Source organism: Terrapene carolina, unplaced genomic scaffold (genome assembly GCF_002925995.2).
Source record: "Terrapene carolina triunguis isolate 2854851 unplaced genomic scaffold, T_m_triunguis-2.0 Scaffold234, whole genome shotgun sequence".
Lineage (NCBI taxonomy): Eukaryota > Metazoa > Chordata > Testudines > Emydidae > Terrapene > Terrapene triunguis.
Genome location: NW_020664585.1, coordinates 2,558,815 through 2,586,475, shown reverse-complemented (window position 1 = coordinate 2,586,475; position 27,661 = coordinate 2,558,815). Strand labels below are relative to the sequence as shown.

The following is a 27,661-nucleotide window of genomic DNA, read 5'->3' as shown; positions in this document are numbered from 1 at the left end:
GGTTCCAGGGTGTGGAGTGATCACTTTCAGAGACTCGAGTGTGGAACTGGGCGAGAAATCTTCAGAGAACAGGGTCGGGCAGGAGACTTCTGGCGCTTTTGCATCTTGGCTAAAACCAGGATTGAGCGAATCAGAAGAAAATGAAAAATAATTCCAAAAAATTCAGTTAACAGTTTAACACACACACAAATAATTGAGTTCTGGATGCCAGTTTGGGTCACTTTTCATTTTATATGAATGATTTCACCTCCCACCTAACAACTCTGGGCTGCATCCAGCCCAAGTTAATTCGCCCCCTACTACAGAAATAGTCCCATTGACTGTTAACTCCACGGGCAGGGCCATTTCCCCTTGTACCTGCAGCAGTCTATACACACCAGTGGCACTATACAAGTAACGAATACCCTTGAACCGAGGAGGCCAACATGAGCTCTGTTTGTCTGAGTTGGCCCATGAGCTTCCTGGAATTCCCCATCTCCCTTTCACAGAACCATGTGGGCACCCTGGTTCGTATCTGCAAAGCTGGGTTGTGACTGCGACCCTGACCCTGACCCTGTGCGATACCGTACAACATGGTAGTGAATTCACACTACAACAGAATAGCTCACCGGGGTGTGAATTGTATTGTGGTGTTGGTAACTGTAGGACTGGAGGTATAAACCCGTTCATGGCTAGGAGCCTTTATTAATCACCTCCCCTCCAAACCCAATGAGTTACTTATCAAAGGGAGGGAAAGGAAGTGCCAAGGACATTTGTACGTCTTGTGCATGCAGCATGGGACTGCAAGAGGGGAACTAGCACTCAGAAATCAGAAAACACAGATGGGAATTGGAGAGAATCTGCTTTGGTGAAAGGAGTTGAAACTTCTGGCCAGTGAAGGCCTTTCTAGAGTGAAGTTTACAATACTCCTTTGGGCTTGATGATCTCGAAAGGGGCACAGAGAAGCATTTCCAAGCATGAGCCTTTAGGAAACACACCTGAAAACATGAGTTTAATATGTCCGCCTCCCTCGAGAGCGACATGCTCTCTCTCTCTCAGCGGAGCGATTGGATTATCCAAGCTCCTTCAGTGGCTTTGAACACTACTCAGTGCTGTTGCATTGGGTAACGTTTTCATGCACCAGATCCTGCTCCCTCTGGAGGGCAATAAGACCTATCAGGTAGCACTGAGGTGTGGTTTAATTTTCATTCTTCATAACTGCTTTCAGGACGATGCTGCACTTGCACCAGACAGCCGAGAGCAACTCCTTTGGAATCGGGCCGTGTTCGAAGGTAGGGCTATCCAAACCAGTTGCATTACCTCCTGCTTTGCCTGTATTGCTTTTCCCCGGACTGTTCTGCATAGCGTTGTCTGGTATGCATGGCTTTGTTCTTACACACCAGGTGACAAGAGCGTTGTTCCTAGGAGTGAACCTTTCAAATGGCACTTCCCCTGGTTTTAGAAATATGCTGCAGATGGAGAATTTGTGAGCTGTGCATTAGCAGAGGAATACCCCTCAGACCAAATTACCAGCACAGCCGAGATAAACTCTTCCCACGTACTGTCATGGAGGTCTAGACAGGAAATGTAGGGGTCATCGTGTGATGTATGGAATGCACAGACCCTGAACTTTCCTGAGACATTTTGAACCTAACGTGGCTCCTGAGTAGGACTGGCTGGAAAACAAGAATTTGGTTTTGTGAAAAAATTTTGAAGTTTCCACATTTGTTTTTGTTCCACGTTCGTATAAAAACTAGAGCTTGTGAAAAACCAGAGAGTGAGTGCTCCTGCTTCAGAGTTGGGACTTTCGATGTCTCTCTCACATCCCAGGGGAGTACCCTCAAGGCTACTGGCCATTCTCTCTCTCTCTCTCTCTCTCTGACCAGAAATATCCTGAACCCGAGAAACCTCCCCAGTGACATTTTCATTAACAATGACACTTTTCCATGGCAAGTTTCATTTTTAATGACTCAATATTTTCTGATGAAAAGACATTTCATTGAAAAATTCGGACTGGCTCTACTTCTCAATTTCAGAGTTAGGGTGCAGGGGTCTGAACCAAATCCTGGGATCAAAAAAGCTCTATTATTTGCACAGCTCCTCCTTCCTTGACTGGACAGTTCATCTCAGGATGTATGGATGGTACATTTTCTCTAAAATACAGCTGTCTCTCCTGGGAGGCTCAAGAACAAGTGCCTTCATCACACCCACTGGCTCCCAATTCGGATGGACTTTGCATTTCTTCTCAGTGTTGGATGGCAAAGTGGGTGGTGTGTCATTAGCTTGGGGCACACAGGAGGGCAGGCGAGGAGCCAGGGAGTGTGTCAGAAGGAACTGAGTTTATTTGTCAACTAGTGTGGAAATGGTTTTCTGGACTGCAAGATCCAATCTCTTCATACCGCTCTGTGGGGAGAGAGGGGTGACTATGGAGTCTCCAGTGGCCTGATTCGCTGCTGGCCTGTCCCAGACCCATACGATGACACCGGAACGTCGACTCCCACCTCTGACCAGCCAGCGGTGCCAGCCTCCATCACCCACTTGGTACATTTCCCAACAGGCACCTTTGTGGTTGCTTCTATGTGGCCCCTCGCACTTCGGAGGAGCTTCCCATAATCCCCTGCTAAGCTACCTCCTCCTCCTCATTCAAATCCCCCCGTAAAACTCTCCTTTGCCAGGCTGTCTACAAAAAACCCGACAATGGCTAGCCCCGGGTGTGCTGAGAGCACTGGGTATCTTGCTGACGGCTACTGTGTCATTGGTTCTGAGTGCTCCCCAGCGGTAGCTTATCTATCGTCTCTTCTCTGGTGAGCTCCTTGGGACAGGACCATCTGTTCACTCTGTCTGGACAGCACCTGGTCCTTGGCTAGGGCTCTTAGCCGCTCTGGTAGTCTCAATAGTAAATACTAGCAATAATAGCCGTAGTAACGCAGTGCGCCGTGGCATCCGGCTTGCAGTGATTGGGACCCCCCAGTCTGGAGCTGTCCCCGTGATCCTAGCACACACTGACTTTGACACACACTTCTTGTTTTGGCTCCCAGCGCTAGATACTGCAATAGGATCCAGAACGGCCTTGTATTGTGCTGGGTTATGCTGAGCTCTGGTGGGGTGGTGGGGGATGAGGCTGTGCTGTGCAGTGGGACCCAGTGCAAGTGAAGGAGCTGAAATTCCTCAGCGCAGCTTTACAGTGGGTACCTGAGAGGCGCTGCTAGCTGATCTGAGGGAGGGCTGGTGAAGTTAGCAGGCAGAGACGGGGCGATTGTGGGCCACTGGTTTCTTGGTGTCTGTAGTGGAGCAGTCTAGCACCCTGCTGGATTAGAGTTTGTCTCAAGCTTGTGTTTCAAAATTCAGCACTCACTGCGGCACCTTTAAGGAAACATGTCTGCCTCTGTTGTCCCTGATTCCGTGAAATCAGACAGAATGTACTGTTCTGTCTGTGTGAATAATTCCTGATAGTTCCGTGCGATAGTAGTTCTCAGATGGGTGAGATCAGGCTTTGGAGAACATCAGAATCGTATTTTTAGGGGCTATAACTACACTTGGTTTTCATCATCTGCTCCTTATTAGTTTTAGCTGTTTGCAGGGATTAGGCATTTTACCAATGCACCAAAGCACTGGCACGAATCACAGCAATTTACAGTTGTATCAGCTTTTGGTACAATTCAATTTTCAGTCTTCATTATGTAGCTGTTAATCAAATCCCAGGGCCAGACAAATTAGCTGCTCTGCAATTGATCCCTTGGCCACAGGCTAGGTGGAGTTTCCAGGTTTGGCAGGGCATGGCCTGTTACTGATCACTGCTAATGCACCAGGCAATGAGCTCAGTTTTCACAGTCTCACCAAAGGGTTAAAATGGAAGCTGCCTATTTCCCAGCGTAATGACCTTCTTTCATCATGCCTTCCTCCTGTTCCGGAGTGCCCAGGTTTGGATACAATTGCAGATATCCTCCCTGTGGACAATTCCTGTCAATAGCGCTGCTGGCCCATTTTTTCCAGCCCCACGGTGCATTACATGGCAGATGTGAGTGACGGGCCAGTTCTGCAGGTGCACTGTATCTTTGGCAGCAGTGGGTGGGGAGGGCTGGATCCACCTGCATTTGTGACTCTGAAATTGACAAGGAAAGGACGCAGGGTTGGGGTATTTCTTTTCTCCTTTCTTCGTTGTTGCTCTGCTGCCCATGGGATTAAACAGGAATTCAGGCTGCGATCTCTGAGACGCTGCACCAGGCAAAGGGCTTCTTGAGTTACATTTTAGTTGACGCCTGTGTCGGAAAACTGATATATGATGCTCTTCACTGTGCTAGCTGAAGTCTTTCAGTACAAAGTGGAGGATTTTTTATTCCTTTCTCCCACTCACTGATCTCTCTAGGCTTCACTTCTTCCTCCCCAGCACTGTTAATGTGGCGAATATATGAAGGAAAGTGACCTAATTAACAGTCAGTATAGAAAAATGAAAATGGCGCATATTTAAGCCAGCCTGTTAATGTTGCCTCAATTCCATCAATGTCCTCTTCAGCGTGCACGTTTCGTTAGTCTTAGCAAATCCGCAAAGTGAAAAGAATTAAAATGCAAGGAGTCTCCCTGGCAGGATTCCGACAATCTCTGGGCAATGCAACTGCGGAGTCTGTTGGCTCCTTCAGAGCTCTAATGAGCCTCTCTGCCACTTTGTGCTATCTGGGACATTCAGTCTGGGGATTAGTGGCTTGCTGGACTGCAGCGGCATTTGCAGATGCCTTGTGGTCTGTGGTGTCAGTGCCTGTTCGAGAGCTTTTATCTGCAGATTGCTGACATGCTGCCCACCATGCAGTGGGAACTTGTGCACTGCAGAATGGGTTTTCTAATCTCTGACCCATTCCAGGTGCATGGGTGCAGGGGTCTGCGATCGCCGATAACTGGCAAATGTGGCAAGATAAACAGAAATGCACGTCCTCTCCATCAGTCGGGAAGCTTTCCCTACATCGCAAAAGGCCCTTTTTAAGCCAAATTCAGATGTTAGGCTTAGATTGGGCTGCAGGAGCATCCACTGCCTAGCACCACCAGATGGCCCATGTGATCTCTGGTTGGGTTTGGAGCTGGATCTGTTCCTGAAACAATATCACCTTGTTCTACTCAGACCGCTCCCTGAGGCCTCTTCCAGCTGCTCAGCTCCTGGGTGCATAAAGAGTTAACAAGAGTGCCCAGGGGAGTGGAAAAGAAATTAACAGGAAAGTCACAACAGCCATTTCCCCACGCAGTTCCTGTTCCTTTCACAGGGGTTGAGCCACCAACACAAAGGCATGACTCAGACAGAGCAGTGACTTCCTAGGTACCCAGGGCTTGCAGATTTCCAGCGGTCACCCCAGTGGTTGGATTTGCTGGGTTGTGCTCGGCAATGGGGCATGCTGTGGGAGAGTTGGTTTCCTAATGTGGATGAAGCAAAGCCCAGCTGCATTTCTGGCTAGTGTTACAAGACTGTATGTACAAGCCTGGGCGTATATTGTGCCTCCTCTTCAGATTAGGGCGGTTGTGGAGGAGAAGCAGACGGGACGTCTCCCTCAGTGATGCTTCGTATTTCTCTCTGTGGTGGCTGTGAATACTGCCGGGGGGTATCAAGTAAACAACATGGATTTATGCTGATTGCATACTACGTGTGGCAGACCCAGGGGCTAATAACAAAAAGGAAAAACCTTCACACCCACCCCTAGCATTTTTAGATTCTGCAGCAGAGAGAGCTGAAAACAAATTGCGCCATTCTAGACAGTGCAGCTTTATGGTAGTGACGCAGTTGTTAGGGTTGGAAAGACACTTCCATTATAAACTGTTATGCCAGGCATGTACCCTTTGGCCTGAAATCTTTCATGCTTGTTCTCAATGTAAAGTTGACTGTTTCTTTGGGAAAGATCCATTAGGCTGGTCAAGAGATTGGAATTGGGCACCAATTAGTGCTGGTTGATTTATTGTGTGTTGTGATCAGTTTCCAAAATATTTGCTAAAACAAGGGACAAGGGAGGACTAGCTCCCTGGCTGCCAGTTCCTGCTGAGATTATAGCTATGTGTATATGTGTGGGGTATAGGTACGTATCCATCTACATCAGACCGCTATGGGTTTATTAAATATATCTGTGACCATCCCTTTCCACCAGCATATCCTCCTGTCCCTGGGACTGAACTGCAGTGACATTCAAAACACAGCGAAGCTTTTGCTGTGCTCTTGAGGTGCAGACGGAGAGAGACTAACGTGTGAAATTGAAACATGGAACTAGAACCATACAGCATGCATGTGGCACCATGCTACTTATCAGAGAGTCCTGCAGAAACTGCAGCTCAGGGGAGGCAGCCCAGCAAGTATTCACAAGCTATCCCTTGGGACTAAGAATCAAATACCCCATGAAGTCAGGAGGAATCAGAGCTGTAGCCTACGATTGGGTTCGCTCTGAGCCGGCTGAAGGCTGGTTGTAAACCTTTCCCTACATGACTCTATCCTGAATCAATAAGATGGGTTTATTAAGTGAATGTAAAGATTGGCTAAGTCTCTAGGGCTTGTTTCTGGCTTGCCTGGTTTTGACTCCTGCGTCCCAACCTGTTCTAATTCAAAGCTCACAGCAAACCCGAACTTCACCCCAACCCCTGCAAAGTTACAGTGCAGCTCCATGGACGAGTGATGAGAACTGATATAAACAAAATGAGATCGGCTGCACATGGTCATATGGCATTAAGCACTCAGGGAACTTTGCATTTTCTCCAGGTAAAGCCCCCTAAAGTTAGCCTCTTCACTGCAGTTCCTTGCTGATTCCCTGGCCTCTGTGATGGAGCTGTGTCCATTGCAAGCCGAGTAGGGCTGCTTAGAAATTTTCAGATGAAGCAGAGTTTTGTCAACAAATGCCAGTTTGTCAAACCCAAAATGTTTTGTGAAAACAGTTTGGGGAATTTTCATTGAATTGCAGGTAGAGGGTGGCAGAGCCCTGTCTGCCTGGTTCCCTGCCAGCTTGGCTGGCGGGCTGCTGGGCACCCCAGGGTTTCGAGTTTCAGGGCTCTGGGGTAGCCTGCTGTGCAAATTGAGTGTCGCTTTCAGCAGCTGGGGGCTTGGGGAGCATATTTTGTTTCAGAATCACCGTGCGTTGGTGTTTCTGAAACTTTATTTCTTTTGAAGTTCTGGTTTGTGGGAAATTTGGAAAAATTTGGTTTCGTTCTGAAACCAAATGTCAAAATATTGAAATGTCCCGGGAACCAGAAATGCTGCCGTTGGCCAGATGGACTGGTGCTGTCGGGCTGTAACACTGCCTGGGCTCACAGCTGCTTTAGGAAGCACAGCCAATGCGAGGGCAACCAAGCAAGCCAGCCTGAGGGGTTGTGTTGCCCTATGTTCTGTGGGAGAAGGAGCCCAGGAAAATGTCACCTGTACAGAGGGCACTTAGTTTCACGGCGGCTTTCACAAAGTAAAATCACTTTGAATCAACGTCCACTCACTGGCTGCAGAGGAGCACTTCACAGCATGGCACAAATCCATTTTTTTTATGGCCAAGGTATAAACCCCTAGAAAAAAAGGGATTCGCTTCTGACGAGCCCAGCGCTGGCCATGCCCAGGAAGCCACTCTAAGGAGTGAGAAGAACCAGAGCTGATGGATTTTGCTTTTGTTTCTCTGAGCTGGCGAGGAAAGCTGCCTGTTTGCAGAGCCTGCTGCTCTCGCAGAGCATGCAGGGCTTATGAAGTGACTGAGCTGAGCGGGGAATGAGGGGAAGGTCCTCTAAGTTTCTTGCCTATTGAGATTAAATCATGCAGCCATAGTAACTGGGAGAGGAAACCCCAGCTGTGCCACTCATCCCACCACCACACCAAAGGACGGGATGAGTTGCCACGTGCAATATTGCAACATGCTGTGCTAAACTCTGCAGATTGAAAGAGAAATGAGGCATCAGGTATTCCAGAGGCATTGACTTGCATCAAACCCTGGAGATTGAGTCTGTTTCTGAAAACCATGGTTGGGTTTAAGGGAAATGACACTACAGTACAGGAATCTCGTAATAAAACAAACAAAGTCAATTTTAAAAAACCACCTGCCACTCCCTTTTTTCTAACTAAAGCATTTACTGCAGTTTATAGTCTGTACAATGAGAAAGCCAATGGCCAAGATTCCCCAAAGTGACTGGTGATTTGGGGTATCTCTGTTTTTGAATGGCCAGTCTGAGACACCTTTCAGTGGGTCTGATTTTCAGGGGGTGGGTGCGTAGCGCGTTTTGAAAATCAGGCCCCTTTAATGTCTCAAAGAGGGTCTCCACAATCACTGATCGCTTTGAAAAATCTTGGCTAACCTGCTGGCTGATCATCACAGAGCCACGTTGCCATAAAAGCTCCAGAGCTTTAAAGGCTGCATCTAGAACACTGAAGAATTTTGCCCATTTTGTATCATCATTTGAATGATGGTCACCTCCAAAGTGTTACTTTGCATGGAATTCGCAGGGATATGGCTAGTCTCATAAAGTTCACATGTGAATATTCACATGTCGGAAGCAAAGCCAGTGTCACTGGAACTTGGATTAATTTAACTTGAAACTAATTTAACCCACAGAATGATTCACACAAGTGGTTCCATGTGTGCTTGAATTATTGTTCATCCTGCTGTGTGTTTATACCAGTCCCAGCAATGCTCTTTGCTCAGGTTGTTTTCTCCCACAGTAATTTGTCTATTTCATATTCTCCCTCTGCTTTCAAGGCCTTGTTCCTTTTCCTCCTACCAGCTCCTTTGTCATATCATGGATTTCTCTCTAGCCAAGACAGCCCAGCTCCAACCACGTGTTTGGAAAAACTGCCGACCTTAAATGGGTTTTCTCATCAGTAGCCTTATCATAGGCAATAGCAGCAGCAAAGACCCATTAGATCACACAGTCTATCCACTGCCAAGGCAGCGGCGCTCCCTGTAGACGCTCTCAAGTGTTTTGTTTTGCCTCAGGGCTGCATGTGTCTGGATGGAAAATCCTCTTTAAAAGGAAAAGTTCTGTGACATCACAAGCATCTGCATGACACTGATGTGTAAGCTGATGATGCCCATAGCAGGCGCTTTCTAGTAGATCATCATATAGAAATAAAGGAAGCTCACAGAAGTTTTCCTGGTTAGCGTCTGTGACTGCATATGCAAGCTGTTATCCTTCCCATTGCCTGCTCCCCTGCTGCCGGCAGCCTGCCTTTGTGCTTTGAACCCCTGCAGCGGAGGAAGCAGGAGCTTAGTGCCTTCAATGAGAGCTTCTTGACACCGTTTGCCCTCGGTGTCTAGTCCTGATGCTGCTGCCCTTGCACCAGTGGGACACTACTGCAGCAAAGTACTCCTCCAGGTGAGTAAAGGAGGCAGAACTGGGCCCTTCGTTAGCTGTGGATCTGAGCCAATAGCCAGCAGTTTGCAGCACTAGGGAGTTTGAAGTCCAGATCATCATTCGTGATTAGTCTCACTGGGGTGGCAGCGAAAGGCACCAGCCAGGATCAGCGCCCATTGGGCTGCGTGCCGCACAAACATGCAGCCTCAGCCCCGGTGATTATTGGGGCTTGGGCTCATCTCGCCCGTTAACAGAATTCACTCCTGCAGCCAAGGCGGAAATGATGAAGAGTTCCAGCCGAAACTGAAGAGGAAGAGCCCTTTGTGGAAGGTCTATTTCTGGCTAGCCCCCAGGGTGACTGGATGGGTGAGGGAGTGATAAGGAGAGATGGAACTTTTCATCTGTAGGTCACTGGTTCAAAGCCATCACCGAACGGTCAGACCAGATTTTCAAAGGTATTTAGGCACCTAAATACTTTGAAAACTCTGGCTCATAGTAATTAGAGGCTGTGAGTACGTGACATCGGCTTGGTGAAGTGACATGAGTCGGTGAGGCTCTGAACATTGTACAAAACACACTCATGCAGTGATCTGTCTGAACCCACCCAGGGGTGCAGCATCTACTGTGGGTGCAGCAGCGGGGCTCAGAGCCTTCATGAGCTGGCGAGGCTAGAGGGGCTACAATCCGTGATAGGCAAGCAAAGGGAGGGGTGATGGCAAAGAGCGACTGCCATGCTGAAAACTTACTCAGTTTCGAGGATCTCCTGTGTGGGCTTGAGGGCTGAAATGACGTTCTCTGTAGGCCAGCACCCAGGGATGAAATGTGAAGATGGTCCATCTGCTTGCAGTGGGTGTGATGCGTGGAGACAGCAGTGAAATCAGTTCACCCTGCCCGCTCCGTAGACAGCTCTGCTTACGATGGGCTTAGTCTGATACATTTCCTCTTGCAAAGACTCCTCACAACTGCTCGCGAGGCCGATGCTCTACTTTTCCTTGTCTTGAAAAGAAACAAAGATGACAGTGTGGAGCCTGCTATGGGGGAAAAGATAGCCCAGGCAGCCTTTCTGCTGCTGCAAGGATTGGTGGGATTTAAACCCAGGCCTGCAGGGCTCCCTGGCAATGAACAGCCCCATATGGCCACCCCTGTAACCTGGTCACTCCCTGCGACCCATAATTCACCGAGGTTGCACCACCTTGGGTGATCTGACTGACAGTTGCTTTAGCAATCCCTGATTGGCGCCTTGATCCTATATCAGCTCATGGGGTGGACCAGAAAGTATGTAGGCAATAACATGGTTCCCTAGCTAGCTGTCATGACGGCCCTTCTCTGTTCCTGGAGCTCTGACTTGGATTCTGATCCCTGATCAATCTCTGGAACCTGAGCACAGACCCTGATTCCTGGTATTGACCCTCGGCCCAACTCTGACTCCTGTTTTCCCAAAATTTTCCACTTGAAACCCATTTGCATGCTGCCATTGGAAATGGCCCTTGCAGGGAATCCAGTCCGTGCTTCTCCTGGGTCATTGGGATTACGTTTTTTGTTGTGGATGGCAGGGGCTGGAGCGTGGCCATTCAGTTGCGTGAGAACACTGCCTGCTGCATCCATCGGGGGATGTCACCACCTCATGGGCAAGAAGTGACAAGAGGAGGGGTGGAAGTTGTTCCTGTTTCCCTTCTAAATGGCTTTCCCAGCCTCTGCCGGTCCCTGAGGACTGCATGGCTGACTTCTTGGATGGTGGACAGTCCTGAAGCCAGGGATATAAAATATGGTTCCCCATACAGCAATGCTGGCCCCGTCGTATGCCGGTGCTCAGATTTTATGCCATTTTATTATTTTGATCCGGTCCTACGCTGCTAATATTTGGAATGAACTTTCCCTGGAAGTGTGTGTATAGATAGTGTCTCTTCTATTTGTTTCATTTCTGCAAGAAGCCAGCCCACCATTCATTTATATGCTTCTCTAATCTGCATTGGGAACTTACTCACTCAATCTTTCATGGGCAACCAAGATTTATATCCTCAGTAGATTCTATTATTTGGAGAAAGAGCCAGAATAACCTGGTGACGGTGTTAGAATGAGAACAGTCGAACAGTCCCTCCTCTCTGTTCTGGGCATTGAATGCAGCTCACATTGTGCCTCTGTGGCAGTCTCTGTTTTTCATCACAGTGCGGATTTGGGGCACCTGATTTTTTGCCATTCATCACATCAGAAAAATAAAAATATAACTTTCCTTGTGGCTCTGACATTTGTCCATTTCCCAGTTCATGACATATAAACCTCCTGCTTAGATTTAACTCCTAGAACAGGGGAAAGGAATTCAGGTTTGTTTTATTTGTTAATATCACATCATGGAAATATTACTGACACTAAGATCTACAGGGCAAATAGTATATTGGAAATGAACGGATAAGGATGTAGTTCGGGCTGCTGGGTAGGCTGAAGCAATTTAGCTGACTTAATTTAACAGCAGGCTGGAATATTTGGCAAGAAGAGAGAAGACCGATGGTTCGAGTCCAAATTGCTGTGGCAACGTACAGAATTATATAAATTGTATGAAAATATAAATCAGCTGATTAAATCATTAAATCAGTAACCAACCCTCCTAAATACAGGGTTTAATACAATTACACAAAACATTTAATTAAAATCCGTGACTAATTGTGCATTAAAATGATAATTTTTGTAGCATTGGAATTGGGGACCACATATATTTAACTAATAATAATTGTGTAACTAATCATAATAATTTTCACTTCTCTGCAAATCCCAGATGCAGATACTGTGCTGAGAAGAGTCAATGATTTTTTTTCGTAGATTCAGAGCTTTTAAGGCCAGAAGGGACCACTGTGATTATGCAGTCGGCCCTTCTGTGTATCATAGGCTGTTGAACTTCCCTGAATTAATTTCTGCTTCAAGTCCCATCATTGTGAGCCAGGCCTGGAGATAGGTGCCCCGGCCAGGTCAGATGGTGATGGGGGTGATGCCGCCTTAGACCCAGCAGACCAGAGGTTGTGACCAGCTGGGAAGTGAGTGACCTGGTGCAAGTTTCTGCTTTGAATAAAGCAGAGTGGGGATTTGAACCCGCCGCCCTCACCCCAGGTGAGTACCTTCACCACTGGGCTATTGGGTATAAGAGAAGCAGCTGCAGCGCCGCCTCCTCCAGGAGTGCTGGTTAGGTGAGCTTGCAGCATGCATATGGCACCCGGCCCCACAATGAGATAGCTAGGAGAACGCCTCACTTGTGAATCTGGCTGGGGCTTAGACCCACGCTAGGTGGTGAGCCGGTCAGTGGTGTCAGAATTTAGGTGCCTTTGCACATGCCCACTGGCAGAAACAGGTGCCTACAAGATTTCACTGGTGGAAACTTAAGCACCTAGAGAATTTAGGTGCCTATAGGGTTAGGTGGCAGCTGAGAGGTGGTTTTGGGAATGCCAGTGACACCTAAGGGGGCAGTTAGGCGGCTCAGTCCCTCTTGTGAATCTAGCCCCAAGTATGTATATTACTGGTTGGGACGTTATTTTGTTTGCCCATCACAACCGTAATCAAGTCACGGTTGCGTACCTCTCAGCAATCACTAACGTTTAGTTCTGTGAGCACGACAACAAAAAGCCACAGCAAGCAGAGTATAGCCATGGCTATGCAAGCTGTGGGACGGGCTGGCTGCCATGAGGACGTACCCGTCTGAGACCCCAGGCAGGGACTCAGGGTGGCTCGCCCTTCCTGCTGCTCATGCCATGTCGGCTACACGCTACTTTTAGTGCGACTATGTCTTCTTGAGCGGGGAATCGCCCCTCCAGTTCCAAGTGTAGCCATCCCCTTAGTTCACAGCAAGCTGGGGTGTAAACCTACCCCACGCAGTGTCCCTGGGGACCCTGCAGCCCCACACGAAAAGTTCCATGGTGCCCTCTGATCTACCCGGCTTTGAAATGGGAGAAGCGCACTAGGGAACTGGTAGTGCACAGCTGCAGGGGTTGCTGGTTAGTGCATGGCGGGGTAGATTGACACCCGGCCTTGCTGTGAACGAAGTGTTTGTGTAGTGTTCTGTAAACATTCCTAGAATAGAATTCTCTCATTCTGCAGGGTGGCCCAAGAAACACGCTGATAAAGCAAAGTGATCATTTTCCCATCTTCAGGATTTTTCCTCAAGGATACCCACACCTCTCATTGACGTCAGTGGGTTCTTAGCACCTCTCAAAATTAAATCTATGCTTTTTAATTCATGTACAGCAACCAGGAGCCTTTAAAAAAAGAGTGGTCCTGTACTTTCTGTCTCTGTGAAGAGCATAGGTAGGATTAGCTGCATATAAGGAGAGTAGTTGGATTCTGAAGGGTCTAATAACAGTGATGAAGATTCCTGTATTAAAGAGGTAATGGTGCTGGGGTCAAAGGCATCTGGCCAGTCCCAGGCACTGTCTTAGCACAGCTCTGAGTGCTGCTGGCTGGAGGACTGAGTAGAGAAGCGCAAGGATAAAGACCCTAGAGCTCCACTCCCCTGAGCAGCAGAAGTGCATTTTGGAGTCCAGATCTGGATCTGACACTTGTAACTGTTTTCTCACTCTCCCGCTGTGATGGACTGCAGGAAACCCCGGCTGAGGACTGTCCTGGTCTTTGGTGGGGGACTGGCATTCAGATTCAGAACTGAACTGTGCAGCACAGCCCTCTCCAAGGCAGATGGGAATTTTTGGCAATGCCTCCCCACAAAACATGCTGCATGTGCTTTCCCATGCTCTGAACATTAGCAAACTGACAGTGCAGCAGTGAAGCCAGCCAGCCCACTGCTACCAGGGCCTCTACGACACGCCTAGTGTTCGAGGTGCCAGCTTGAATCTGCATAGACATGTTCATACTCTAGGGGGAATCACTACCATGCTGAGCTTGGTGCTTGCGGCAAAGTTCCAGTCAAACTCTCCTGCCCAGTTTGCACTGTGTTTGGCAGCAGAGCCAGGCTGAGGTGAAGACCAAAATGATAAAATCCAACTCAGCAGGAATTGCCCTGGGGTTGCCACCGTTCCTGCCTGTACCTCCTGAACTGAATGCGACGTGACAGCCCAAGGCATGGCTAAATGTGCACTCGCATTAGCAGGCAAAGTGCTGGGTTCATGAGACCTCCTTCAGCCTGGGAAGGAGAATCAGCGCAAGCTCCTTCGGCACCAGGGCAGGTTTACTCGGATGGCATCTCTACACATACCAGGCTAATTGTGATCTTTAGGGCTTGTCAAAACTCGGAATCTCCACGTTGAAACTGGTTTTCATTCTGATTCAGAATGAAATAAAAACAATTCAAAATGTCCCCAAAATTTCTTTTTGGATCAGTTGATACATTTTGTTTAGATAAAATTGAAATGTTTTGTTCCAATTCTAACTTTTAAAATATTTATATTATAGTTTATAATATTTATCAAATAAATTTTGAAATGGAAAGTCATTTCAAAGTGAAAAATCAAAATGCTATCTCTCAACCTTAGCAAAATGCTTTTTTTCAATTTTTTTTGTCCCAGAACAAAATTTTCTCCAAAACATCACGTTCCCATGAAAAGCTTCAGTTAGGACATTTTCTGAAGGAAAAATGTTTGGCTGGGAAATTTTCGAGCATCGCTAGTAATTTCCCACCACTTCCTCTCTTGGCATCTTGGTGCCCTTTTTAATTTCCCACCAAGGTTGAGACTGAGTATTTGTGTTTTCAAGAATCCCCTGCTCTAGCTTTAGAGACAATTACGTTTCTCTTGTTGTTTCTTTTCCCTCCTTCTAGACTGAAGAGAAGCAGAAGGCTTCTGTGGCATTTGCCCAGCTTCAAGCTGCTATGGAGACTTTGGGAATCACGGTGGATGAGCAGACGGCCATTTGGCGTGTGTTAGCAGGGATCTATCACCTGGGAGCTGCAGGGGCATGTAAAGGTAAAGGAGTGCTTGCACCTCTCATCTTCCTTGTTTTCCTACAACTCTTACCAGGCTGCTACTTGTGCAGGGGGAAGAGGAGGGGGAAGGCAGCCCAGACGGATACAAAATTTGACCGGAGAGAAAAAGTTGTAATTAGATTGCATAGTCCACGCTTTAAAGTCTAACTAGATTTCAGTTATTTCCTCCTCTGCTTCTGTGTGCTGGTCTTTCTGTGCGTTTCCTGCTTTTTAATGCTGAGGTCACAATGACAGGAATGCAAAGTGGAGGTGGGAGTTCTGTCACCTGAACTGAGACAGACTGAAGCTCTCAGGTTACATGATCATCCTGCCATCTCCCTGACTTCATTGGCTACCAGGGGGTTGAACAGGTGTTACTGTCTCAAAGTAAAGAAATAATGGGCTACTGGCTTGGCCGGGGTGATAAGCTCAACACAAACTGAATGCTACAGTACTAGATAACAAAGGCATTTCTCTTGTAGATATCCATAGCAACTCCCAGATAACAGTGCCCTCAGCCCCATTGTGGTGTTAGTCGGCAGGTTTTGGTACAGGGCCCAACTCTCCCCTCACGCAGTTTAAATCCATGGCATTATGCTGGTGTACAACTTTTGTGAGTGAAGAGTCAGGCCTACAGAGTCCATCATATTGTGTCCTGGGTTTAGAGACTTTATGTTCTGGATTGTAGTATATAGGCTAGACCATAGACAGTTACTTCTGTTCCCATCATTCCTAGGCATGTTCAAAAGTACACTTTACTTTTCACCAGAAACATGCCATTCCCAAAGCAATGGGAGTATGAAATATGTGCTGCCTTCTACTACAAACTTGTGACATGCACAGAACCAAGAGCTGCTGTGAATCAGAATAGCCCCACTGAAGTTCAATACAGGGGTCAGTGGAGTGACACAGATTTACATCAGCTGAGGGCTTGACCCATATATCTCCAGCAGTTTGCCACATCACATGACTTAAGCATTCAGGAAGTAACACCTACTAGGAAGCCTTTGCCACTGGTTCATCATTCGTGGGAGTTCCTTGTTAATTATTTGGGACCTGAATGTTGATTGTAGGGCAGGAGAGGGGAAGACACAAAGAAAGGCATTAGTGAGGCCTCATCTGGAGTACTGTGTCCAGTTTTGGGCCCCACACTACAAGAAGGATGTGGAAAAATTGGAAAGAGTCCAGCGGAGGGCAACAGAAATGATTAGGGGACTGGAGCACATGATTTATGAGGAGAGGCTGAGGGAACTGGGATTATTTAGTCTGCAGAAGAGAAGAATGAGGGGGGATTTGATAGCTGCTTTCAACTACCTGAAAGGGTGTTCCAAAGAGGATGGATCTAGACTGTTCTCAGTGGTACCTGATGACAGAACAAGGAGTAATGGTCTCAAGTTGCAGTGGGGGAAGTTTTAGATTGGATATTAGGAAAACCTTTTCACTAGGAGGGTGGTGAAGCACTGGAATAGGTTACCTAGGGAGGTAGGGTGACCAGATGTCCTGATTTTATAGGGATAGTCCCGATTTTTGGGTGTTTTTCTTATCTAGGCTCGTATTACCCCCCACCCTCTGTCCCGATTTTTCACATTTGCTGTCTGGTCACCCTATAAGGAGGTGGTGGAATCTCCATCCTTAGAGGTTTTTAAGGTCAGGCTTGACAAAGCCCTGGCTGGGATGATTTAGTTGGGGATTGTGCAGGGGGTTGGACTAGATGACCTCCTGAGGTCACTTCCCACCCTGATATTCTATGATTCTAAGGCTACTGGAGGAATTCTCTGGAATGTGTTAGTTCCTTATACACCCTACCAAACACAACCATCAGTATCATCAAGTGGTCCAGAGAAATCCCATTTATTTCTCACATCCGGGTTTTGCCAGACCCACCCATTATACTAATCCCACTGCCTCCTGTCTCCCTTCCGGTGTTCTGCCATGTTTGGGAGGATCGGTATACATGTATGGAAATGAATTGTCTTTACTGAGCTTGTTCACATTCATGGCCCTTGTCTTTGACAAGGAAGTTAGTTGTTCCGCCTCACCCCAAATTGCTGTGTCTGCCATTCCTTAGCATTTTATCAGTGCTCCAGGTAGAGAAGAGGCATGGTCACTGAAGGAATTATCCATCCTAGTTTGTAGTATCTTACAGTGGTTGTGTGGAGCTGCAGGTTCAGTTAGCAATTATTTTAGCTTCTCTAGAATGTCTCGTGTAATTGAATTATAACGGTAACAGTCTGAAGGAAGATTATAAAGACATCATTACTACTTGAATACAGAAATTGTCTTTTCCCTAATGAAGTATTTAAGCTGTGTTCTAACCTATTCTAGAGACAGCCACACGTGATTTACACACTTCAATTTATAGGGGCTTAATAATGGGTTGCTTTAAAATCAGCCATAGGCATCAGTAGAAGTCTCTGCAACATATCATAACACATCTCATGGTAATTTATGCCATTCATCATTTATTAATTATTTTAAATGGGTGAACTTTTTCATCTGAAGTGTGTTCTCTCTCCCTCTCCCCACTCCTTTCCCACTTGGTAAATCTGTTAGCTCTATTTCTCTACAGTGCAGCAAAGTCTAGTCAGCAAGGACACGTGTCTGACATCGATTTGAGCTCTACCGGTCCTTTGGGACTAGGTTCCTCCAGCCTCAGAGTTTCCAGCAAAAGGCAAAATTGGAAACAGTGACCCCTCATTTAAAAACGAAAGAACTTAAGCACAAAGCTACACAGGCAGATAGGTGCCAGCACTGCCCAGGGAATAGGAGACTGATAGAAACATTGCAGTCTCACTGTACTAGAGTTGACCAATGGTCCATCTAGCACTGTATCTTGTCTCTCCTTCAGAGGAAGCTTCTCCCTAACCCTGGGGAGCTCGTGGATGAAGTACACACTGAACCTTGAGGGTTTATATCACTTTCACCTTTAGAGTCTTCTAAAGAAATGGTGGGTGGCCTCTTACTGTTCATCTAATTGGCTGCTCCTGAAGACGTTATGTTTAAAAAATGCTCCCCATCCATTCACAGTAACAGCTGTAGAGTATGGAGGGGTGCAGTCCCCCTTTTAATCAAGTGATTATTGTTTGGGAAGGGGGAAGGGAAGGTTTGCAACTGTCAGGGTCTTGTGGGATACTCACCCTGACTTTTTTTAGAATGCTCTCAATTTGGAATTGAAAATTGCCTAATGCAAACACAGGAGACTCAGAATGGCCTCGTCTTCCACTTCAGTTCTTGAGGGTCACAGCTCTTGAGCCAACTACGCATCCGTGTCAGAATATGCAGAGCAGTATATCTACTTTATGAAGGTGGGAAAGGCTTTAAAAATTCCCTCCTATCATAACTGGAGTTGATTTACTCAAACTTATTGAACTTTCAGCAGGGACCTTTTGTCCCCTGTCCTGCAAGTCAGTTTAAGGTCAAGGGTCTCCTGAGTTGGAAAAATCTTGTAACTACTTGGGCAAGAACTGGAGTATTTAATAACGGGCCCAGACAGGGCTTGTGACTGCTCACAGAAGTGACTCAGCTACAGGATTAAAAACCAGAGCATGTCTCAGCTCCACTCACTCTGGTATCGATTCCTCTGTCATGTGTCAACAAAAGGAGAGAAATGAAAGGAAATGTGGATAAAAAATGGATCAAAGCCAGTTGGAGGAGGAGTCTCTGAGGGGCACTCTTTTAATGTGGTTAAACCTGTCACCCTGATAGCCATCTCTTCCCTCCCCCTTCTCATGAACTTTGAAGTTATGTGTTCAAAACCCTTTGCTTTTGGAAACGTCACCAAAGAGAGCTCATCCCCGCCTTTTTCATTCACGTTCCTCAACGCAGCCAGACATCGCAGCCCTGTGGAACAGCAGGAGCAGGAGCAGCCTCCCTTAGCTCAGAAACAAAGGCACTTAGCTTGTGGCACACACTGTATTCACCCAGGGGAGTGCGAGTTAAAGCATTTTCTTTGCAGATTGTCACAAATTTGGTTTGCCCAGGAATAGACAAGTGCCATCTATTGCTGGTTGAGAATGAGAAACTAGTTTGTAGCACTAAAGACAACAAAAAACGTAGGATTTCAAAAGCCTGAGCCATTTGGTGTCAGCTCTTCTTGTTGCCTTTGACATGTTGTGACATTCCCTTTGTGGGAAAGGAGAATGACATCCAGAGGCCAGCAGGCCCCCCAGGGGCCCATTCACCTAAGCATTTTCAATCCCCTTTGTGAGTCCCAGTCTCTTACATGTTTTCCTGTATTCATTAGTGTTTTAACCAGGAAGGAGGTTTCAGGTGCAGTTGGAGGTCTGGAGTCAGCCCATTCTCAGTCTGTCTGTTTTGCTGACTGGTATAAAAATCACAGCGCCGATGTACTCCAAGCTAGGGCTTCCCACATCTTAGCATCAATAATCATGGCTGTGTTTCCATGGGCTGTCTCTGAGGGGAAATATTTCTTGAGGTGTTGGGATCTCCACCAAAGTGCTGCGGAAGTTAGACTTCAGGGCTCAGAATTGTATCTGCATCTTAATAGCAGTCTAGGTCTTGAACCAAACTGTTTTCGTGCTATTTCCATCAGGGGAAAGGAAACCTGTGATTAGTTCCCCTGAATACATCTATTGGAGGTACAGTCCTAGATTATATATTGAAATCTAGGCTTTAGATTAGCTACCTAGGTACTTACTTATTGCCCTAGTCTGATTGCTGTAGTATCTGAACATCTCCTGTTGGAGGCAGGGAAGGATTATTATCCCCATTTTACAAATGGGAAACTGAGGCACAAAGCGATTATGTGACTTGCTCCAGGCCACACTGGAGGCATGATACAGAGCCCCCGTGCCTGGATCCATTGATGTGAAATAATCTCTCAGATGCCTATAGGGAGAAGTGACTGGCAGTGAAAATGAGCTATAGAAACCCCACCTGAATACCTCTTTTAGCTTTTTAAAATGGAAAGTTTCCAGAATTGCTCAGAGCCATTTAGATGAGTAGGGTAATGGGGATGTCAATCAGAATGTGAGAATGAGGGCAGCTCGCAGAATCAGGCAGGCGCTAATTACCCAATTTCCTGTGAGCACGAATGCCAATCAGGAATGGCCCAGTCTGACTTATCTCATCCTCACCAGTAGTAAGAAAATCCTTAAACCTGCATTACAGCTGCTGTTTTATGGCCGCGGAGATGTAGTGACCTTTCAATAATTGATGTGGAAATGACACTTTCTTAATTCCACCAAGGCTCAAAACCCACATTTACCCAAATTGTTCATTATTGTGGGTTGCTAAAAGGATGAAGTCTCCTGAATTATCACTGGCTCAGAGGCTGCCTTTTGTGATAAATGCAATATCAGATGTATCCCTAAGAGGGTGGCAAGGGAAGAAATCCAGCATGTTTTGGTGTCATCTTTAGCATGTTTCAGAACGTTTATCGTTGTCCCGGCTAAAGTCCGGCACTGGCTGACATCTGTGCAATGGGTGGGAATCTCCAAATGAAGCAAGAGCCCAGTGTGTGAGAGGCTGGGTTTTGCGTGTAACTTCATAAGGCTTTACACAGGGGCAATTCTTCCCCTCCCAATGTTTTCAAAGAAATGCTTAAGGCTTAAAATCTTGCTTTAAAAACCTTTTTAATCCTGTTTGCTGGAAAGCCAGTGCCAGGCTCCTTCTCTGCCAGCTGAATTTGAGGAAAGGGAGAGAAGATCCGCTGACTTGCTAGGAACCATGAATAATCTCTAGCTTCCTCTGACTCCCTGAGCTTCTTGCACAAGCGCCAGGGTGTTGAGCAGGGCCCAGATCAGACCAGTTCTGGAGTGGAGAGGCAGATTAGGGTCCTCAGGTCCAACCACACCCAGCCTTGCCAGTTTGATTTTGGCTCAGATGCAGCCCCAGTGGGCAGACGTCTTGTGGGGTCAGGCAGCTGATACAGTGAGATTTTTTTTTCTTTTACCAAAGTCAAAATCTTTATAGAACGGCAGGAGCGTTTTCATCACCATCAAGATCCATCAGCCTTCAGTTGTGGGAAGGTGGGTTTTTTTTGTTTTGTTTTGTTTTTGTAGAGCTTGCTCTCCTGATGGTGATGCTAGAACATTAACATTTGGCTCAGCTAAATCATATTCTGCTGTGTCTCACCCCATTGCAACGTCAGTGAAAAGGCTAGCTACCTCTCCCGGCTTCCTTGCATCATTCATGAAGATGCTGCTTTGATAAATTCCATCTAGGCCTGCTGTTTGAATCTATGAATCTCTCCATAAGTTCTAACATATTCCTCTCTTCAGCACCGGGGCTTTCTTCCTTATGTTCTTTAAAGGGATAGGATGCAGTGAGATCATTCCTGTCTTATACGTCGCATGCGCTGAAATAACAAATCCACACAGGCTTCATGGGAAAGGCCTTAAAAACCACCCGAGAACAATCTTAGTGGATTTGTGGAAACCTGCCGAGTGCAGTGCTGAAGGGAAGGGGGTTCTGAACTTCCATTTGTTTGTTCACCTTGGAGCCAGGTTTAATTTGGCAGGGGGAATGTGCTAGGAGAGAGGATTTGTCCCCTGGCAGCACAAAGCCAGCAAAGCCTCAAGAGGCCGAGGTTGCTGTGGGGTGTTTCGGAATGTAATAGCTCTCTTGGCGCTGCCCTGACGAGTGATGATAAACACCTGGTTTGTTGTGATTGCCGCATGAAGAGTCCTGGAGACAGGGTGGGCAGCAGCTTTTCCTCCGGCATCAAATGATCGGTCACTAGGTCACAAGTGACATGAGTTTTATGTTCTCAGCCCTTGTCCCTAATGGATATTTGTCCCTATCACAAAAGCCATGTGGTCTGCCTGGCCCGTTAGCACCTTGGCAGAACTGTGTGGAGCAAAGAGCGTTGCAGGGAAACTCACTGGGTTTTAGGTTTTTCGTGGCAATCCCGAATCTCAGCTTGGATTAGTGGAAAGGTTTGCTGAGGTATGTGAACCTGGGCCTCATTCCAGGTCAAATGTGCACTGCCTTTCCCACCGGTGGCAGAGGTAGGGTTGTTTGTTTAAGAGATTGAGGGGGAACCATGCAAAACTCCAGGACTTGGGTGGAGTTTGTGCTTTGAGTCATTTGAAACATAAAGTCCAACTCAGGCGGTGGAAACCCATATAAACAAAAGCCAAAATACAAGTATGGGCCAGAAACCTCAGTTAGACAATAGCTATAGATTGGACAAAGGGTTTTATCTGAACCTGCCACCCGAAGTGCCCTTATTCTGCCCTTCCTGCCATCCAGAGAGAGGGCATCTGGAGATAGTGTCGCTGCGGGGAGCACACGGCATTGCTGTAGGTAGCGGGTCTCTCACATTCCTCTGCTGTATTTGCACTGAGAGCGGGTATTGGTTATACCTGAACCTCTCCTAAGGGGGACCTTGGTGTTTCAGAGCCATGAGAACAAAAGCAGAGAAGAACAGGAGCAACTGGAGAATTGACAAATCTGCTGGTTTGCAAATAGCGCTGATAGATTAGAGCTCACTCAAGCCCTGGACTGGTGTTTACTGATCCGATCTGCACTCGCCAGATGTATTATCTTCTGAGTGAGAAATATATCAAAGCTGCAAATCAGAGAGTGTTCAGGAAGGGAATGCGGCTGGAAGCTCCCACTGATCCAGTGTATGCCCTCAGCTACCTCTGCTGGCATGGCTCTTGAAAGTGTCTGGCTGTGACTTAAAGCATCTCCCCCGCTGAGACCTCATGCAAAAGGGGGGGCGGGGCTGACAACAGCCCCACCTGCCCTCCTTCGCAGTGCCCCCCCCCCGGTATGGAATACTCTGTGGGCCAGACTGTGGCCACACCGTAGCCGATGCAGCTCTGTGCTCTTCCTTGAGTCCTCTGCACTGTGCTGTTCCTTCCTGAAAGCGGCGGGGAAGGGGAAAGAAGAGTGGATGCTCCCCTCACCTCTCTACGGGCTGGAGCAGCAGTGGTGCTCCTCAGGAGCTGAGGCCCAGTAGCGCTGGTGTAGCTGCACCGCCCAGCTCCCGTAAGGTCTGTAACGTTACCACAATGTCGCCCAACACGAGTATTTTTTCCCAATCCAAATGATATTGTGGGTCGCCCCGGCTTGGCCAGGCCTGAGGATTCCCACAGAATGCGTTCTCATTTCCTGGGCTGTTGTAGCCCGTGCGGTGAGCGCTACTCCTGACCCTCCGCTTCTTTGGCTTTCTCCTTGTCTCTGAAAGACTTTAGCTGCCTTTCCTTCCTCCATTGCCCTTCAGTCCCTCGTTCCTATTGCCAAGGCACTGGCGGTGCGGAGGGGTCTGACTCCAGAGGCTTGTTACTACTGACATTGTTTCTCCTTCCTGTGATTGTGTTTTATTGTTATCATGGCTCCTCAGCCGGGGCAAGCCGTCTCTCCTCGCCCGGAGACTTGGCACTATCTGTCCCGCGCTCTGACATCTTCATTACAAACCGTCCGCGAAATGCAGCCAGAATGGCAGATTTCTTTAATCAGGCCATTACACGGCTCTTCCCATTGTTATCCATACGCGTTAATGGGTCGTACATTAGCCAAGGGGTCAACAGAGAATAGGCTGCGGAACTGAGTGGAAGACAAATAAATTACACATCCAAGCAGGGATCAACCCTCCCGGTCCTCCCCCACCCGCCCAAAGCCATGAAAATGGGCATCTGTGTTAGTCCCATTATCAGTAATAAACAGAAACGTGATTATAAAATCAGTGGAGAAAAGGGGCCGAGGTGACAAAGTGGCTCAGCTGCTCGCTTGGCACTGTGGCTGAACTCTCCTTTCACAGAGTGGCGGAGTCCTACAGCATAGATGAGTGGTATGTACAGTGAGAGAGACATTGTACTAATTAGCCAGGGGTTTGAAACATAGCGAGTGCCCCTTACAGGCTGCAGGTCCCTCTTCATGTCCTGTACTGTTTAGAATGAAATGACCTCGGGGTCTGCCAGTCCCACTCTAGCCATGAGTACAGAAGCAGAATAGTAAAATAAACCCACCCCTCCACAGGAGCCATCCTATCTCTGCTCCATCCCCAAGTTCCTGAGATGGGCATTGCAGTCTGGCCTGTGAGTTACCAGAGTCCGTCTCCCAGACCATGGGAGTGGAGTGGGTTCCAGGGTCAAGGACCCCACCCCGTAAAGGCCGGGCCAGCACCTCCCTCTCTCCTATGTGGAGGATGCTCCATCTCAAGCCCCTCTGTGGACTCTATCCATGGATTATGGCACAGGGAGGAAAGTGTCTCTCATATAACCAACTCCTGGCTTTCCTCATGGGCAGCCTGTGCAGGTCCTGGAGCACTGGTGGGAGTCGCTCTTGGTATGAAACTCCACTTAATGAGCAGCAGCTGCAACCCTCCATTTCTAGGTGGTCTCAAGGTGCAGCACAGAGATCCCAGCTCAAGGGGGCAAGCCCCCTGAATCAGCAAGAAAAGGCTGCACCATTCTTAACCGGCACTGCCGAGTGAAGGGCTCTTGGGCACAGAAGCTGCCTGGCCATCCAGCAGCAGTGCCGGGTCTGACAGTGTCCCCCACGCTGCACGCCTGTGCCACGAAGCCAAGGGCCGTCCCCTCCCCCCGAGTCAGGGGCACTGATATAAGTCGTGGTGACTGCTCTGGCTGCTTCTCCCAACTCACCGTTACCTGAGTCTCATCTGGATTGAGCCCCAGCCAAGTGCCAAGCTCATCTAGACGCTGGGTTACACAGTCTGCTGGACCAGGCCACGTCCCCTCACTGCTCCTCCCAGCATCCTCCTCTAGGGAAGGTGGCAAAGCAGCCCCCCATGACACCTCAAAGCAGAGGGGTGATTGCCCAGTTACCCTCTGAGCCCTCTCAGAACCAGAAGTTTTATTGGCATGAATGGCCGGCCAGGGGAGAGTGAGTGAAGCAGCTTATTCCACACAGGGGCTGATAAAACTTCCACCACTCCCCTGCCACACTCTGGTGTTACTTGTCTGTTCAGTTACTGTTTTATGCAACATCCTTTGCAATGGCATCTAAGTGCAGCCAGCACAACAAATGCAGCAACCATGAACAATCGCAGAGGAAACCGGTTGAAATGTACAAACTATGGCCCTTTCTATGCAGGCAAACCTATGTGTTTTCCACTCCAGTTCGCTTAATGAACACTCCTCCCCCCAACGCCTCAGATACGTGAGTTATCACCTTTAAGATCATCTGAGCTGGCCATGGGTTCAGCCTTGCTGGATGCTCAGGGGGGTTTCAGTCAAGTTAAGCCAACTTGATTGGAATAGACACCATTTCTGCCCATAGGCCAGTTAATCAAAAGCCTTCAGAGTCCAGCATGCAGTGCATGGTGCCCGAGGTGCCCTGATGCAGGGCTCTGGAAGGCTGCTGGGTGTGGGGAGGGTGACTCACGCAGGCAGCGGTGTCTGCTGGGAATGTCATACTGCTTCTGCGGTGCATATGCACACGCTTTTGCTGGCCTGGTACAGCCAAGCCCCAGCGACCAGAATTCCATTTATCGAGTCTCTGCTCCTCACGGTTCCTTTTCAGATATGTCTCCTGCCCTCGCTTTCCCTCTTCCACATAGTGAGCCAGATCTCCAGCTGGCGTAAATCGGCGTTGAATTTGATAGGGCTGTGGTGATTTACACCAGCTGGGGATCTGGCACTGTTAATGTCAGTGGAGTTGTGGCTGATTTGCACCATCTGGGTATGTGGCCCCTTTGCATCCCATCCCTACAACATCATAGAATCGTAGGACTGGAAGGGACCTCGAGAGGTCATCTAGGCCAGTCCCCTGCACTCACGGCAGGACTAATTATCTAGACCATCCCTGACAGGTGTTTGTCTAACCTGCTCTTAAAAATCTCCAATGATGGAGATTCCACAACCTCCCTAGGCAATTTATTCCAGTGCTTAACCACTCTGACTGGATGTTTTTCCTAATGTCCAACCTAAACCTCCCTTTTTGCAATTTAAGCCCATTGCCTCTTGTCTTAATTTTATGTACTTGTGTGGATGGGGGGGAGTGGTAGATGTGGTATATCTTGACTTTAGTAAGGCTTTTGATGCTATCTCACATGACTGTTTCATAAACAAACTAGGGAAATACATCCTAGATGGAGCTGCTGTAAGGTGGGTGCATAAATGGTTGGAAAACAGTAGTTATTAGTGGTTCATAGTCAAGCTGAAGGGCATATCGAGTGGGGTCCTGCACGGATCCGTTCTGGATCTGGTTCTATTCAATATCGTCATCAGTGATTTGATAATAGTATAGACAGTACACTTATAAAGTTTGCTGACAATACCTAGGTAGGAGGGGTTGCAAGTGCAAGTGAAATTCAATAAGGACAAATGCAAAGTTCTCTACTTAAAAAGGAACAATCAGTTACACACATACAAAATGGGAAATGACTACCTAGGAAGGGGTACTGCGGAAAGGGATCTGGGGGTCATAGTGGATCACAAGCTAAATATGAGTCCACAGTGTAACACTGTTGCAAAGAAAAGGGAACATCGTTCTGGGATGTATTAGCAGGAGTGTTGTGCGCAAGGCATGAGAATTAATTCTTCCGCTCTACTCTGCACTGATACGGCCTCAACTGGAGTATTGTGTCCAGTTCTGGGTGCCATCTTTCAGGAAAAATGTGGACTAATTGGAAAAAGTCCAGCGAAGAGCAACAAAAATGATGAAAGGTCTAGAGAACATGACCTGTGGAAGATGATTGAAAAAACTGGGTTTGTTTAGTCTGCAGAAGAGAAATAGTACGGTAGTCTGCCTGACCTTCCCTAGGTATGGGGAATTAAGGAAAAGTTATGTACACAAAGCAGATGTTTCACTGGGCAGCAGCGTCTCAGAGCTCTCCCTGCTTTCTTGGTTCTCAGTGGGATTCCCACCTCCCACTGGCTGTCTCTGGTCTTAATTACGCTGCATTTCCTCTAATAGACTGGTAGCGAGGTGTTTGGTTCCCCAAGCACGTTCTCATTTCCCTTAATTGTTTCCCACATGCACTGATTAGAGTGGAAATGTGAGGCGTGCATGTTCGTGACTAACTCCTGATGTCTCAGGGCTCTTAATTAACAATTATTAAGTCAATACATCGTTGGTGGGGTGAACTGCAGGAACTGCAGGGGGTATAAGGCAGGTGGCTGGGAAGGTTGGTGTTTTCACCACTGAACAAAGTGATGCAGCTCTGCGTACTTCCTTCTGATGCAATTATCCACTTCCATTACAGACACACCAAGTACAGCTTGAAATACCCAATTGCTGCCCACCATTCCCCCCACCCCATCCCGGCCAGGCTGCCTATGGAATTAAGATGAACTCAGTGTATGCAGAGGCTTCTGAGGATGCATGACAATGAGAGCAGCGAAACAATTGGCTTTAAGACAGCTGTTCTCATCCGTCAAGTGCCCTGTCTAAGGAACAGACGTTGCCTTTGAACTTTCAGTGCTGCTCCATGAGTTTTCACAGGCGGTTTGAGCAGCGTAGGGTGTTAAATCAGGCTGACTGGTAGATGCTTGAGGTGCACTCTCTATTAATATCAGCAAAGAGTCCTGTGGCACCTTATAGACTAACAGACATATAGGAGCATGAGCTTTC

The 27,661-nt window shown here is 47.6% G+C and overlaps 1 protein-coding gene across 4 annotated transcripts in view; it reads left to right on the top strand.

Moving 5' to 3' along the window:
- Positions 1-27,661, top strand: part of MYO18B (myosin XVIIIB) — a 196,199-nt gene that overhangs the window by 30,268 nt on the left and 138,270 nt on the right. For all 4 annotated transcript variants that reach the window (XM_029912648.1, XM_024196396.3, XM_029912647.1 and 1 more), the window contains exons 11-12: positions 1,208-1,271; positions 15,011-15,155. In XM_029912648.1, the coding sequence (XP_029768508.1) occupies positions 1,208-1,271; positions 15,011-15,155 (209 nt within the window). The remainder of the gene's footprint in view (positions 1-1,207; positions 1,272-15,010; positions 15,156-27,661) is intronic.